We start from the raw sequence: 16,070 nt of genomic DNA on the forward strand, positions 1-16,070 counted from the left end.
CATGTACGTGAATATTTATATTTTCTATATGCAATTTTGTTTTTCGTTATTTAGTTGATTTTCATTTTTTAACAAAAAATATTAAATAGTAGTACGAGTTAATGGGCCCGTCCATTACGAAATCATTCGGGCGTCGCCCCCCTTGTAGGCCTGCCTGTACACCGGCTTGAGTCGCGGCTGTTCGCTCAAAGAGTAAGAAAAAACTTCCTCGCTCGTCTCCGTCTCTCCGACGCCTTTGGATCTCGCCGCCGCCCGCGTCGCCATCGTGCCTCCTCGCCGCTGCGAAGGTACAGCTCCTCGTCGCCCCCTTGTTCCCACCCCTCTCTCGCTCTCGTCCGCCGGCGCGTATGGGAGAGCAGGGGCTGCTCCTGCCCTCATCCTCCGCCCATCTCCCCCCTTACCTGAATCCTTCATTATTAACTTGATTTTGGGGTATGGTACGAACAGAGGAGGGGCCGCGCTCCCGCACGAACGAAGGAGCCAGGGTTCTCCGCCGCAGCCGTCCCTCCGGCGAACCTCCAGTCCGCGCCGCCGCCCCCCGGAGCAGCGCTCGTCTGCCGGCCCAGGTACTCCCTCCTCCCCCCTTCCTCCCCCCTCTCCCTGCATCGGCCGGATCTGCTGGCTCGCTGCAAGCCGCGCCGCCTCTATGTTGTCCTAATTGCAGTGTATGTCCTATAAATTTTGTGCAGTATATGAATTGCTGTGTATGTCCTATAAATTTTGTGCAGTATATGAATTGCTGTGTATGTCCTCTAAAAAACACTGCAGGCAGTGATCCTCTTGTATGATTATATATGTTTGCAGTGGATGTTGTGTATGGAAACGCGATGATTATTTCCTATGTGCTGAATATTGCGAGATTATATTGCGTAATGGAGTTTGCTTGGAAGGTGTTTGTGGAAATGTTTGTATGAAAATAATTGACAGTGATGACAGCGTACATGGCCATTAGAAATGTGGAAGCGTACAGCTTAGGAGGCTTGTAAGATAATCTGTTTCTTCCTGTTATTGTTATGTTGTTAACATCTTCCTGGTAAAATTGACCAATGTACAGATCACTGCTTTATGGTCAATTTTCATATAAACATATCCACTCAGGCCCCAGAGGCATTACAGACAACTCACAGCCAAATCTCAATTTCACACTTCTCTCAACCAAACACCTTCCAGCTTTTCCACAGCTGGAAGTTCCACAGCAGCCTTTTCAGAATCCACAGCTGAACCAAACACAGCCTCACTTAGTTTACACGTAGTAGTTTGGATCAGATCGACGTTCCACTCTTAATTGTGCATGACCAAATCAAATATATGGCATCAGCTTGAACGACGGATTATGCATTTCACTGGATATCAACAATCGTATAAGTAGGTTGTACATAAGGCAGTGTAGTTAGCATTTCTTTATTTGTAGCTTTTGTATCGCTATGATATCCAAGTTAAAGTTATCTGTATGAACAATTTCAGTTCCGAACAAGTTAGGTGGCCAGTTCCTTGGTTAGTCCTATATTATTTCTACACGTACCGAACTTTCATTTGTCGATCTGATGTATATCTTTCTATCTACATCTGATACAGGAATTTAGCTGTTAATTCTGCTCAGCCTTCTCCTGTGGCCATGGGGACAGTTGCAATCTACAGCCTTTTCATCATCAACAAGTCTGGTGGCCTTATATACTACAAGGTATCTTCTTTGTACTTCTCTTCCTCTTCTACTCTGTAGAGATCTAGAGATAGAGTCTGAACAACATGCGCATCTCCCCAGGACTATGGCTCAGCTGGGAGAATGGACACCAACGACAGTTTGCGCCTCGCGAGTCTCTGGCACTCGATGCACGCAATCTCGCAGCAGCTGTCCCCTACCACAGGCTGTACTGGCATTGACCTCTTACAAGCCCACAACTTCGACCTCCATTGCTTCCAGTCCCTCACAGGTCTTCACTTCCCTTAAGTTGTGTGCAAACGTGCTTGATAATGATAAATCCTCACTACACGCTTATACTAGTGGGTTTCTGTACTTTTTGGGTTGTAGCGAATAATGCTTTAGTAGTGGATCTTGGCAAGTTAAGCAGTACAAGCTGTGGTTTTACTTTCATTTACTAATTCACAAATGATCCCTTAAACTTGCAGAAATTTGTCTGCGACCTTCGCTAAATGTTTGAAAATAATCTCATGAAAATACAAATGATTAACAACACATGTGTATTCTCCATTATCTGCAGAAGTTGTGTTTTGAGCACAATACGTGCATATTAACTTAAGTGGCGTCATTGAGTTCGGTAACTTTATGTTGCTCTTTTATTTACCATCTAGGAGAAGCAAAACCTGTCATTCATTGGACTTGTAGGCCATAACCATTTCCTTGGTGAATGATGTTCATTAAATGTTATGTACTAACCTATGTTTTTAAGGCGGTAAGGCGAGGCGAGGCGCTGGGGGGGCACCTCACTGCCTAAGCGGTAAGGCATAAGGCGAGGCGACGCCTTAGACACATACATATATAATAGATGGCAGCCAATTAGGAGATTTAACTACTAGCATTGACATCATAAATTGTACATACATATATAACAGATGGCAGCCATTTAGGAAATTTAACAACTAACAGTAACATAATTAGTTGTTGCCAAATCATAGGCCTCAAATCATCTTCTGTATATGACAGAACGGCACCTTTGAACTTCAGCTTCATCCTTCTCATCAATATATCACTCCATAGCTTTAAACTTTCTAGTGTTTAAGGATTTGCGCATCTCTATCCTAATCTCCATAGATGCCTCGGGACACATATCTGCATCACTACAACCCCCAGAAAGGTGCTGCTTCAGCCTTCTCACTCCAGCATGGACTATCTTGCCACACAATGTACACTGGAGTAAATCTTTCCTCTCTAAATCTGGCCAGAACCCATACTTCCAAACTGGATCATCTGATGTAGGTCTTCTCCTAGCATCCATCAGAGCAGGGACACCTCGCTGCTGCAGCAACACTGAGAAAAGACCCAATCAACCGTCAAAGAGAGAAGAGCCAAATCACTAGAGCAAGCAGACAAGCATGGGGAAAGAGAGAAGCGATGGTGGGGTTGCTGCCTTGTGGATGGAGAACCAGATTTGGGAGCAAACAGATGCAGAGGAGGAGCAGGCAAGTAGCCAAGCACATCTACAGATCTACCTACAATGCAGGAAGAAACAGAGTACTAGGAGGGGTAGAAGAAAATTAAGAGGAGGCCGGGGTAGAAGTGAGATGAGAACGGGAGCCACACCTTGCTGTTGCGCCAGAGTTGGAGGGAGAGCTGAGCCCGGCTAGGAGAGGCACAGATCGGAGCTGTAGAGGAAGGAGCCGCCGCCAAAGGTCAGAGAGGAGAGAAGGAAACCCTATCGGGTAGATTGGACGATTGGTTCGATCCTCTCTGTCCCGCCCTTCGCCTTATACCTGTTCGCACTCGCGCGCGAGCCCAATATTTCCAGCGAAAGCCCGCGAAAGCTTCCCGCGTGGGCCACTCTTTCCCGCCTGGAAGCAGCCCATGGCGTCCGATCTGGCCCAAGGCGCCGCCCTACGCGCCTAGGCGGACGATTCAGACGCCCTAGGATCTAAAGCGGACGCTTTACGACGATGTGTAAGGCAGGTTCGACGCCTTGCCATCGGACGGCGCCCCGATGCTAAGGCGTCGCCTAAGCGATGCTTCATAGACGCCTTAAAAACAGAGGTACTAACATAACTCAGCTCATATCATCTGATTTGTCAATGACTTAAAAGTTTATTTCTATCCACGTCATGCTAGAGTAGATGTCTAACCATGGATTACGAGTCGAACGACTAGTCTAGACTAGTCGCTCGACTAGTCTACGAGTCGCACTCCAGCTGTCGACTCCTTTTCTCTTGTAGACTACAAATACGAGTCGAGCCGTCGAAGGACTAACCGACGACTAGTCTGGACTAGTCGTGCATCTTGAGTCGTTCGACTCAAAAAAAAATTCCAGGCTTGCTCCAGAGAGAGCTGCCTCAGCCGCCGCCAGCACCCACTGGCCTGCCACCGCTGCCGCCACCCACCGCTGGGACGGCGGATGGCGCAGCCGGCCGGAGCTCGTGCTCAGGCGGCGGCCATGGCCGTGACCCGTAGGCGCGCGCGGCCTTGAGACGAGAGAGGAGGAAGAGAGAGAGGGGGGAGAGGAAAGGAGGAGGCATGGCGATGGTCGGCGGGCTCGCCGGCGGCAGCGGTCGAGGCCGGCGGAAGGCGGCAGGAGGCGCGGGTCGCGTGCGCGCGTGCTTCGTGCGTGATGGCGCTGGCGGCGGCGATTGGGTAGATCGAGAGCTAGGGTTCCAGTGGTTGGGGGACTAAGTAGGCTGGCCACTTGGGCCAAATGGGCCAGCTGGCGGGTGGGGGGCGTGCTGCACGGTGCTGAGCTGGGCTGGGCCTGACAAGTGTTGACTAGCACTGCTGGTTTTATTGTGTATATACTGTAATGTGCTGTACAGTTTACTACATACTGCTACTAGGTATTAGTAGTTGAGTACTACAGTACTATGTCGACTAGTCTAGCACTAGTCTAAGACTAGTCCGATTAGTCTATGAGTCTCAACCTCGGAACGACTCGTCGACTCGTAATCCTTGTGTCTAACCCACAAAACTATAAGCAGTAGAAGAACTCAACTGATCAATCTAATTGCATCTGCTCTGGACTTGATCCTGGCGGGTATATGTGATATTTGATTTTTTGGGGGATATATATATATATATATATATATATATATATAGGGTCGCGCTATTTGTCACCCTGGGTGAGGAATTCTTATTCCTCACCCCAGTACACCCCTACGCCACACTAATCCAAAGCATGCGAAGTAAACTTACGGCATGGACAAGAAAGCAGACACGCACGATATCGTGAGGTAATTTTATGGCGAAGAGGTGGCGAACCAGACCAGCGCCCATCACAGCCAACACAAAAGCGACAATGTAAATTTACCTCACACAGTTACGGTCATGGATCAGCATGCTTGCCTTGACTCCACGATGTGCCTCCAGCCGTTGATGCAGGTAGGTCAGATAGGTTATGCCCGTGCACTTACGGAATGGATTGATTACAAATCGATAGACACCTTTTCCAAAATGACAGCTAGCTTGGACTTATAAAGCTAGAAATGTAGTTTACGTCCATGGGTCAGGAAGTTCATCTTACAAAAAACTGGACCCGCTTATGTTAGTATAATACTACTATTATATTTCAGGTCTGCTCAATACACATAGAGACGGTGTTCCTGATATTGGGCGTATTTTATACCAGGTCTCCTACTAACATACCAGGTCTCTTGCAAAATAAAAGACCCACCTCGCCTTGTAAAAAAAAGACATCCCTTGTTTTTGGTAGTTCAATCAGACAGTCGAAAGCTAGTAGAATATTCTTCTCCAAGGGGCAACAACTTGTTGAGATTGAATAAATGTTACTAGTAAATATGGCAAAATCAAAGTTAATGCCAACAAGTTTCTTGTCAAAAATTTCATATCAAAGGGATGCATGTTGCGCGGTTATAGCGGCAATACAGATGAGTGGCTCCATTCTCAATGCTAAAATGCATTCAGTTGATAAGGATTCCCCAAAAGTTGGGGCAATATGTGAAATTACATCAGTATACTTGCAAACAGACAGATCACACACTGTAATTTTGCTAATGGAGAGACCTTCAGCTCTGATCCTGAAGTTAATACTCTTCATCTGCTCCCTAACAATGTAGTTATGCCCAACCTTTCCGGTCACACACATGGATCAGGGACTAATTACATGCCACAATTACAACATGAGCACGAGCTTCAGCAAACAAACAGGGCGAAAGACAGAAAATGTGTTGACTGCATAACCTGTACAGAAGACATTTGTACTACAGTAATGTCCCTACGATCTACATACTAAAAATATAGCAAACATCCTGGCAATTAGATTATAAAACAGAACAACAAAGACACTGGGGTATATACTGCCAATCAAACTCAATTAGCAACGAAATCGAGCCAACTAATTTAAATGGGTAAAAAAGGGTTTGATTATGGTAACCAAAACACAAGGTAATGGTGGCTCCCTGCTTGAGGTCGGTGAAACATTGGGGCATGCCATTTATACGGCCATCTCCATCTGCAAGGGAGAACGACGAGACGACCACCAAGAAAGTCAAAGTGTTACTGGGATATGGAGGATACTTCTTCCAGAAACCATATGGTAGGTACCAGACACAACAAATAAATGGAAAAAAAATAGAAGCTACTATTCAACAACAACAAAATCTCGTCCTAACTTCTGCAATAACAAGTTCAGTTTGAATGTGAAATTTTAGCCGACGACGGTAAGAAACATTAATATGAATAGCTGAGGAACATATCCCTTCAGAAATAAATGTCATCAAATAAGATTACTAAAATGATTATCACAGTTACAGTTATGTCACTTGGTCTGCCCTACCTGAAGTCATTATCTGAGGCTACAAGGAGATGGTTGCAGGAGGCACTTAGATAAAGACAACGTCTTCCCCTCCGACCAACACGGAATCCGCTGCCTTCAGTCCGTCCTCGTTTTGCCATTGTTCTTCCTACCATGTACCGATTATCCACGACAGGCCTGACAAGCGACGAGTCAGCTGAAGCACCACACAGAAGTACATCTGATTCATCAGGAAGCTACTTTTCTGTTTGAGAAAATCATGTGATAAACTCATAAACATGTTAACTCACTTGTACTGCTGCTCACACATAGAACATGAGAACTATCACATATAAACCTCCAAAACTAGCAACAACTTTCTCCAGCGTCTATTGCCAAAATCGAAGCTTCTCTTCTAGATCGTGCAATAAATGCAACTAAAATATAAAGAGTAATTTGCGCTGATTGAAGTACACAAGTACCATAGTACAAAATCCATTGCAGCTCCTGCTCCACTTGTGCCGCTATGTATAAATCAAATAAACCTCCAAGTAAGCAATTCAACAAGCAAGGCATGAACACAAAACAGAAATGAATATATAGTTCAGTAGTTCTACGAATTAACCAGATAGTGGAATCCTAATCATATTTTTGAAATACAAATAGATCAAACAAATAAGGACATTGCTGGAGTTATAGGAGGTTAAAAAAGAAATGAGAGGATGAGAAATCAGGGCTCACCTGAAGCAACAGAGGTGAAAGCTGCAGACCAAGAAAGGATGCCCCTGCCTCTCCCGGCAAGGAGCATGCCTTCGTGAGGCACCGACCTCAAATCTGTCTCTGGAATCTCCTGCCTTTGTTGGTTAGCCATCTAAGTACAAATTAAACCAAAAAATATAATCATATAAAGGAGATTACTTTCCAATAGTCACTGGCAAAATACAGCCATGACACACCTATTATATGTGTGCATCCACCTGTCGGAGTGATAATCACTAAAAGGAAGTAGGAAATAACCAAGTAGCTGTATTACTGCTAAAAGGTGAATATAGTTAATTAGGCTTCTGTAACCAATCGCAAGAAACAAATATGTTTGCACCCTGTTGCTGATTCGCGGAATAAAAAACGTACTTGATCAATACTAGTACAAAAATAAATATGCAAACAAACTAATCTGCAAAAAATGGGAGTCAAATTAAGATTGATGGGAGGACCCCAGGGATATTTGTGGAGATGGATAATTGGCTCTTGTAGGTATTCTGTCAAACAGGTTGTGAGCAAAACAGTCTGGTACAAATTCAAAGAAATTATGGAGGGAGCAGACGTGCTAGATTGATTTCTAAAAATATGCAATGACATATGAGTGATGGCAGGGCTATCTCACCTCCGAAAAGGGATCTGAATCCTGTCTCGCCTGGCTCCAAGGGCTATCTCACAGCAGGGGCCACACAGACCACAACTCCATATGATGAGGGTCGACATGGTGGGGAGGGATCTTGGCGCTCGCGTCAATGAAGACGTCCATGGGGAAGAAGTTGGGCTGCTTGGAGCGATCCATATGGAGACTACGAGCATGAGGTCGTAGCCTTCTCCTCTTCTGTAGGGTCACCGCCGACTGGAGGTGGCGTCCACCTCCGGGGAAGATGCCAATTTTGAGCGGGCTTAGGGAGCTCCCCGAAGATTGATCCTCGTCGTCGACCGGCTCTTGAACCGACGGCAGTCCAAGCTGACGGCCACCACGCCGTCGTGCCCAGCGACCACTCACCGAACCACCATGAACAACCGCTGCTACACACGCACAATCAAGCTGCCCGCCCCCGAACTGCCGTCGAAACTGCCATGGGGATCAGACCTAGTAAAAAAAGGAGAAATTACGTCCATACTGAACGAAATTTACCTCGCTCATGGGGTTAGCGGTTGAGGCACACTGCGCTGGTGCGATCGGGCCTAAAGGAAAAATATGACTCGGTGAATGGACCAGGGTGAAGAATAATTATTCTTCACCCTGGGTGTCTAATAGAGTTTCTTTATATATATATATATACATATATATATATATATATGTGAAATTTGTTGTATGTTCCTTCAACAGAAACTACTGCAGGGCCTCCTTGTGCTAGCTACTTTAGCTGCTAGGTCATGAAAAGAGTTTGACACATAAGTATAAAACTTCCTTCCTTGGTACACATCAATATATCACTTATGTACTGTTATTTTGATGCTTCAATCATAATAATGACGCTAGTAGCTTTGCCCACTGAACTCTGTTGTGTGACTGTTTGCCATTGGCGTGGGCACCCCTTCAATAAATTTCCTTCTGATGGGAATTAGTTTCTTAGGGGCTTAAGCACCATTCCTGCCGAAGGGGCAGCATAACCCATATGATGAAGCAATTAAATAGCCAGAAATAATTTTACACTATATACCATCCGTTGCATGATAAGGATTAGTCCTTGCTGTCTGATAGGTGAGGCCGAGTGCCCTATTCCTGGTCTTTGTATCCTCAGCAACCGCAGCACACGGCACTGTGTTCTGTAGGACTAGGACATGCACCAGTGAATAAGTGTGGTAGTTTATATTTACTGCCAAAAAAATGGAAGTGCTGGCTGTTGGGTTATGTTACTCCCTCCGATCCATATTAACTGTGGCTGCTTTGGTATAAAGTTGTACTAAAGCAGTGACAATTGATATGGATCGGAGGGACTACCAATTTATTCGAATGCAAAAGTGAATATGGGGCCTATACCCAGTGCTAATTTATCCTGTTATTTTGTTAATTTTATTTGGTTGGAATTTGATCTAGGTAGTGATCCAAGACTTTGGAAAGTGGTATAGTACTCCCTCTGTTCACTTTTATAAGGCTTTGTAGACATTTCAGACATTGTGCAAAACAGCTCAATTTCACTTGTCTGAAACGACTTATAAAAGTGAACGGAGGGAGTATTAAAAATGATGATCAATATGAGAAAGTAGATATTCTAAAATTGGAAGTATGGTGACGCCCTTCAGTTTTTCTCTCTTTTGTCAGCTTGTGTTGATACTAGTAAATGGTATGAATCTTGTTTGAAATCAGCATGGCCTAACTATGCCCATAAACTGTGGATTGGTTTCTTTAACTGTTAACTGTGTCATTTTATGCCTTGGCATTGTCTATGTCTAGTTACTGACCTGGCTGGTTGCTTGGCATGCCCCAGGGACGAAATTTTTCGTTGTATGCGAGACAGGCACTCAAAATATGGAAATCCTGCTGAAAACGATATATGAGCTGTACACAGAGTTTGTTTTGAAGAACCCGTTCTACGAGATGGAGATGCCAATCCGGTGTGAGCTCTTTGACCTCAACCTAGCCCATGTCATCCAGAAGGACCGTGTCGCACTTCTGGGCCGGTGAAACATGAAAGGAACATACGGAGCACCGACTCTTGCAATTTCGTGTTTGTTTTTCTACCATATTTGTATTTGGTCACCTAGAACATGTTTCCTCTTGAAAGTGATTCTGGCTGATAACATGAATGCGGTACAGACTTCCATATCTGTAAATCTGATATACAATGCTGGGTTACAGCATTTTGAGGACAGAAGATGTGTGTAGACTTTGACATTGCTCAGTTTGAATTTGCATGTCTCCATGATTTGAACAAGATTATGTGTTGGTGGCCATGTGGGTAAATAACCTGCATTCTGGTTTTGGATCCTCAAATACTGTAACCAGAATGCAGGTTATTTACCCACATGGCCATGTGGGTAAATAACCTGCATTCTGGTTTTGGATCCTCAAATACAGAAATGTTGTATGCTGGCTGTCTTTTTGTACCGTGGGAACCTTCTGTGGGATAATTAATTTCTGATGGGAAAATTATGTGGTCTTTAACACCAGGTCATCAGCAGCTTCGTATCTATTGTCAGTAACATTCATTTGCTTCATATCTATTTTCATCAGAAGCTTCATATGTATTGTCATAGGTTATACTCCTAAATCAGCGGCACTTATTTTGGGAAGGAGGGAATACTTACTAAGCAACAGAGTGTGGCGACCAACATATTAAGCAGGTTTAGCTGTCACCGAGTAAACACATTCTTTATGAGTTTGCTGCTGTTGCTTCTATGTGCATGGCACAAAGGAGGGAAGGGCGCATAGAGCCTGGCCATATAGGAGTATGTTGGTCGTCATTTAGGTGGCCTTTTGGTACATCCTAAAACTCAAGTTTATGCAGATGTGGGTTACTGTATTGGGCTAGGGAATCATACATGCATGCTTTGGATGATGGCATGCTTCTCATATATGGCATTTTTTCAGTAATGTGGGTTTAGTGCATCTCCAACGTGGGCCCTCAAACCACTCGCAACCATCTGGACTGAGCGGTCCAGATGTAGTTTGCCATCCAACGAGGTACCCCATCGGTCCGTGGAGCGGTCTGGATGTATGTTTCCCTGCAAATCGGACACAAACTAGGGGGGCTTTTGCGGGCATCCAGTCCACTGCCATGTACACGCCAGACACCTTGGACCCACCCGAAAACCTCTCCTGTGCCCGAGCCCTCTTCCGCGTGAAGCGGTCACCGCAAATGCATGCCGGTCAGTGCCCGCTCCAGAGTGCCAATTTCGCATTCATGCCGGCCCAGAGCGGATGCAACCTCTCATTGGAGCTGGCACTGAAGTCGCGCGGTGTTTTTTTTAGATTTTTTGAGTAACTTTTTTCCTTTAGACTTTTTTTTGAGGCAATCTCACAAAGCTTTTATTAAGTCGTCATAACGTTTACAGGAACGAATAAGAGATCACCGGGTTGGCCTAACCAAGCACGACGACCAACCCCTAAAGTTTCCTTTAGATGGTGACGTGTTCTAGCATGCAACTCAAACTTGGCCCAATGGACACCTTGACCAACGGGCCGACACTGTGTACGTAAGGCCCCAACCATATCTTCTTTTCCTCTTCTAAAAAATCCTAAATAGCGCAATGTATACCTGCACTAGAGGGCCTCTTTGATTCACAGGATTGCAAAATCCAAAAACACAATATTGGGATCTTCTACTAAGCTCCCCTACATTAGAAGCCTTCTAGCGCGTCGGGAGCTGTCAGGTTATTATGGGCCCCTTTTGCAAGGGTTTGCGTCGCGGTTGAGAGTAACACACACCAAGCCGTAATGAACAGGCTGATTTTTCCAGTTTTGAGAAGATATTACTTGGTTTTTGTTTTTGTTTCTTTTTTGTGTTTTTCTATTGGTTTTAATTATTTTTATTTTTTCTTTTTACTATTTTTTAATTTTGTGCTTGTTTTTCTTTCTTTTATCTTTTACTATTTAATACATGGCTATTTCGTTAAAAGTAAAAGAACATTTAAAAACGATTTAAAAAATCCACAAATATTTTTGGAATTCATGATTTATTATAATCTTTTAAAGTTCATGAACATTTTTAAGTATGCAATTTATTTTTAAAATTTGCAACCCTTTTTTGAAATTCCCGAACATTGTCATGAATATTTCTAAAAAAATTATATTTTTCAATTAAAATTTTAAATCCATTTTTTGATTGCCTTTTTTTCTAAGCGAACACAAAAAAAATCTAAGTGAGTAAGCAGAGAATGGAGTTGAGCTGAGCTGAGCGAGTGAGATTTTCGTTGGCCGGTCCATGTGAGTTATAGGAGCACTTCCATGGAATAAGAGCTTCCAACTGGCTCACGATAATCACCACCGGCCGACTCGGAAGCAGAAACATGCAAGGACATTACAACATGCACCGAACAAGTTAACTCTTCTCTAAACAAATACTGCTTCTTCTAGGCTTGAAAAATTCATCTCCAACAACAGCCCAACACGATATACAAATTAATGAGGAAAAACACCGCCGTAGCATAACTAAAACCAAAATGATGCAACCGACTGCAATAACTTGTTTGGAAGAAAGAGTCAATCAATTATGTAATTATCCCCTTCCCGTGAGTGAAGAACAGTGCGGCAGCGCACGTTAGCCTCTAGTTTGTTTTGTACCAAAGCGTGTTTGATTAAGCAATGGAAAAGCAAAAGAATTCTTTGCAAGATGTTTGAGTGGATTTTTTTTCTTCTCTAAATGTAGTGCAATGAACTTCTTGGGGAAGATTAACTTGCAAATCAAACAATAAACATAGGAAAAATTCCAAAAGATTAGATCGTCCAAAATTTGTGGAAATTCAAAGAGGGCCCTGAAATAATATCGTACACCTGGCAAAAAATCACTGAGTAGTTTAGTACATTATACTTTATTAGGAATAACGGAACAGTGTTCGAACATTGATGCTCACGTCCAGCACCTGTGAAGCTCAAAACCTAGCTAGCGTCGTGCTCGCGTGATCCATCCGCAGAGTTGGAGCAGTTGGCTTCACTCCGAGCCACCGGCCGGCCGCCGGCAGAAGTCCTCGAAGTCCTGGACCGCCTGCCACTGCGCCGGAGCCAGCGACACCCTGGGCCGGCACCTCTCCACGTGTGCTTTCGCCTCCTCCGCCGTCATCCCCTTGTACCTCACCAGGTAGCACATCACCACCGTGGCGCTGCGCGCGCGCCCGGCCTTGCAGTGCACGTACGCCGATTCCCCTTTCTCCGCGACGCCGCGGATGAACGCCGTGGCTTCGCGGAGGTCCTTCTGCGACGGCGCGTAGAGGTAGTCCGTGGTTGGCAGCACCAGGTTCTCGATCTTGTGTTTAACGTACAGTGACTTGGGCACGAGCCGCTCGTAGGGCTCGGTGAGCGTGACGACGGCGCGGACGCCGTCGGCGTGGAGGGCCGGCACGTCGCTCGGGAACGGGACGGCGCCGAGCAGGATGTTGGTGCCGTCGATGCGGTCCCACCAGTGGAAGTCGGACGAGAGGCGGTCCCGGGCCAGGCTGTAGGCGAGCGTCGGGTAGAAGAGCGCCCGCGCGCCCACGCCCACCGCCGCGTGCTTGGCCGCGTCTAGAGTCGTCGCCGATGACGATGACGATGACGACGACTCCTCCGAGGCTTTGCCCCGAGCCGGCCGGCCGGCCACCAGCTTGTAGGCCAGCTTCGGGTAGAAGAGCACCCGCGCGCCCACTCCCACCGCCGCCCGCTTCGCCGCGTCCAGAGCCGTCGCCGACAATGACTCTGCCGAGGCTTTCTCGTCCGCGAACCTAGCGCTGCCGTCGTCGTCGTCCAAGAAGAAGTGCCCGCGAAGGAGCTGCAGCTCCACTCCGTCGGGGTTGTCGACGTGCCCGTGAAGGTGCTGCAGCCCCACTCCGGCGGGGCCGAACGTGTGCTCGTCGGAGCGCATCTCTGATCGTGACGAAGTGTTCGTCGAAGTCGATGTCTCGATGCAATCCGCTGCGGTCGATCGGAACCCTCGGAAAATCTGCTCCACGGGATCAATATAAGGCACGTAACTTGTATCCCGTTTAATCTCCGAGGCCTGCTCCTGCACGTCTTCGTATCTGTAATGGACTGTATCAAAGCGATCTGTCCCAACGTGTAAACCATGGCAACGTTTTTTTTTTTATGAAACGGTTAATCGTCACGCGCATACAGGGGCAACAAAAAAGACGTCGCGTGCTCATCTACCACACGATCTTTTTTTTAAAAAACGGAACCGACTTTGAATTAACAAAACCATCAACGGTCAGAATTACATCGAACAAATATAGGAGGGGGTCGGTCTGGGATGGGGCCTCGGAGTGGTGCTCGTTGCGGTGGCTGGAGCGGCTGGCTTCGCGCGAGCCGCTCATCTCTTCGGAGATGGGTGAGCGTGGCTCTTTGGATCTGGGGCGGCGGCCCTTCCGGCGAGACTTCTTTGGCTTGAGCGGTGCTCGTTGGTGCTGGCGGTTCTTCCTCGGCCGCGGGGGCGGCGAGGCGGCGGCTGGTGGCGGCTATGGTGCGGGCATCTCGGCGGCGTCCGATCCAGATCTGAAGGCCTCCGTCTACTTCAACCAGGGCTGCCTTCGATGGTCCTGCTTTGGGCGGCCTTTGTCGCCGGAGTTGTACCTGTTTGGCGGCTGGAGGTGGGAGGTGGTTCCAGAGAAATCCGAGGCCAGCAGTGCTGGTCACGACGGCGGCGACGCCCGAGGGTGCCGTACCCTTCTTGTAGGCGCCGTCCAGGTTGCCTCCTTCCCCTCTTCCTTCCACCCAGCTCGTATGCCGGACGAAAGCCCAAATCCTTGCTGGATCGAGCGACAGCGGTGCTTCGGGCGTCGTCACCTTCTTGGGGGTGTCGTTCGTGGTGAGCTTGGGGTGGATGTGATGCTTTGTTTACTTGGTGGCGTATTGGTCTTCAGCAGCCCTGCCAGTCTCGGAGGAGCGGTGCTTCATCCTACTCATTGATGGCGGCGTATCTCGGCGGCATGGCGCAGTGGAAATTCGGCGTCCGATGTGTGGCGATGGACTCGCGCAGGAGGACGAAGCTGTCTGGTGTCGTGGTGACGTCGATGGCTGAGTGGCCAGACAAGGTAGAAGCCTCAATTTGATCTGAAGACGGACCTGTGGAAGATGGCGGCGATGACACACGAGTGCGTCTGACCTGATTGTGCCCCAGACCGGGTATGTGGCTCGGCTGGGGCTTCCGAATGTGTTTCGGCTTCCGGCTTTTGATGTTAGGCTTAGGTGATTGGTCTGGGTAGTGGCCCAACTAGCACCCCTTCATCATTTTGGATAGGAATAGCGGCATATGTTGCCAAGATGATGGATTCAGGCACATTGTTGTAATACTTTGTAAGGTCCTTGAGAATAATCAATAAAGTGGCCGTATGCATCTCCCGGATGCAGAGGCCGGGGGTCATCCTCCTTTTCTAAAAAAGGGAAAAAAGAAACAACAACAAGATACATGGTGATGTGTAAATAGCTATTAGGCTACTACTCCCTCCGTCCGAAAATACTTGTCATCAAAATGGATAAAAAGAGAGTACAAATTACTAGCAAAGATATGGAAAATAAAGCACAAATGCAGCTAGAAGTCGGAGAAGCCCTCCGTAGCGAGCAGAGCATCACGTAGGACACAAGAAAAATCTTGGGGAAGAAACATTCAGTACCTTGTCGAGCGCCGTTGTTATCTCCATGGGCTCTGGTCGTCAATGTCGCCCTCCTCCACCTCAGAAGGGGGCTCCCCACCCCCTCGCCCTGGCACGAAGGGCACTGATCCCTCGAGAGGTGGAGACGCCCATCCGAGGGCTAAAGAGCGACCAACGCCATTGCCAACCGAAATACCACACCATGACGCCACCACCAAACTACATAGAGCTCAACCAAGGGGAGCATCGGCATTACATGATATCTGCACACGAGGAGAAGCAAAACTACACGGCAAGGCTGCTGATGCATGGTCGAGCATCAAAAGGAAGGAAGGTATCTGAGACTGAGCTGAGAGACGACACCAAGTTCACGGTGATTAGTACTGAGCTCATGCCAACACCGGCGAGCAAAGACAACCTGGGAGTGGAACCCTATCCCCTGCCCAATTGGCCGATGGCAAACTCCGGTAGCCAGCAACATCCATAGAAGATGCAAACTTGAGCGGCCTCGCTGCCAACACTAGCACGAAACCTCCGACCCCTCCCCCCTTGCCGACAACCCCCAACCAAAATAAGCATGCTTCCCCGAAAGCTCACCAAAGACGACACCCCCTTGAGGGTGACATGCTCATGACATCACTGCCGCCCAATCCTGAGGGATTTGGGTTTTCATCCGAT

The 16,070-nt window shown here is 47.0% G+C and overlaps 2 protein-coding genes across 2 annotated transcripts; one reads left to right on the top strand and one right to left on the bottom strand.

Moving 5' to 3' along the window:
• Nucleotides 1-176: 176 nt before the first annotated feature.
• On the top strand, nucleotides 177-10,048 carry LOC119312592 (trafficking protein particle complex subunit 4-like). The gene is made up of 5 exons (XM_037588328.1): nucleotides 177-287; nucleotides 448-566; nucleotides 1,576-1,681; nucleotides 1,763-1,931; nucleotides 9,602-10,048. The coding sequence occupies exons 3-5, from the start codon at nucleotides 1,616-1,618 to the stop codon at nucleotides 9,796-9,798; spliced, it is 432 nt and encodes a 143-aa protein (XP_037444225.1). The 5' UTR covers nucleotides 177-287; nucleotides 448-566; nucleotides 1,576-1,615; the 3' UTR covers nucleotides 9,799-10,048.
• Nucleotides 10,049-12,763: 2,715 nt separating this feature from the next.
• Nucleotides 12,764-13,669, bottom strand: LOC119310491 (phosphatidylglycerophosphate phosphatase PTPMT1-like). The gene has a single exon (XM_037586230.1). The coding sequence runs from the start codon at nucleotides 13,667-13,669 to the stop codon at nucleotides 12,764-12,766; it is 906 nt and encodes a 301-aa protein (XP_037442127.1).
• Between the last annotated feature and the right edge of the window lie 2,401 nt (nucleotides 13,670-16,070).

The sequence above is a fragment of the Triticum dicoccoides genome, chromosome 5B, assembly GCF_002162155.2.
Source record: "Triticum dicoccoides isolate Atlit2015 ecotype Zavitan chromosome 5B, WEW_v2.0, whole genome shotgun sequence".
In the NCBI taxonomy this organism is placed as follows: domain Eukaryota; kingdom Viridiplantae; phylum Streptophyta; class Magnoliopsida; order Poales; family Poaceae; genus Triticum; species Triticum dicoccoides.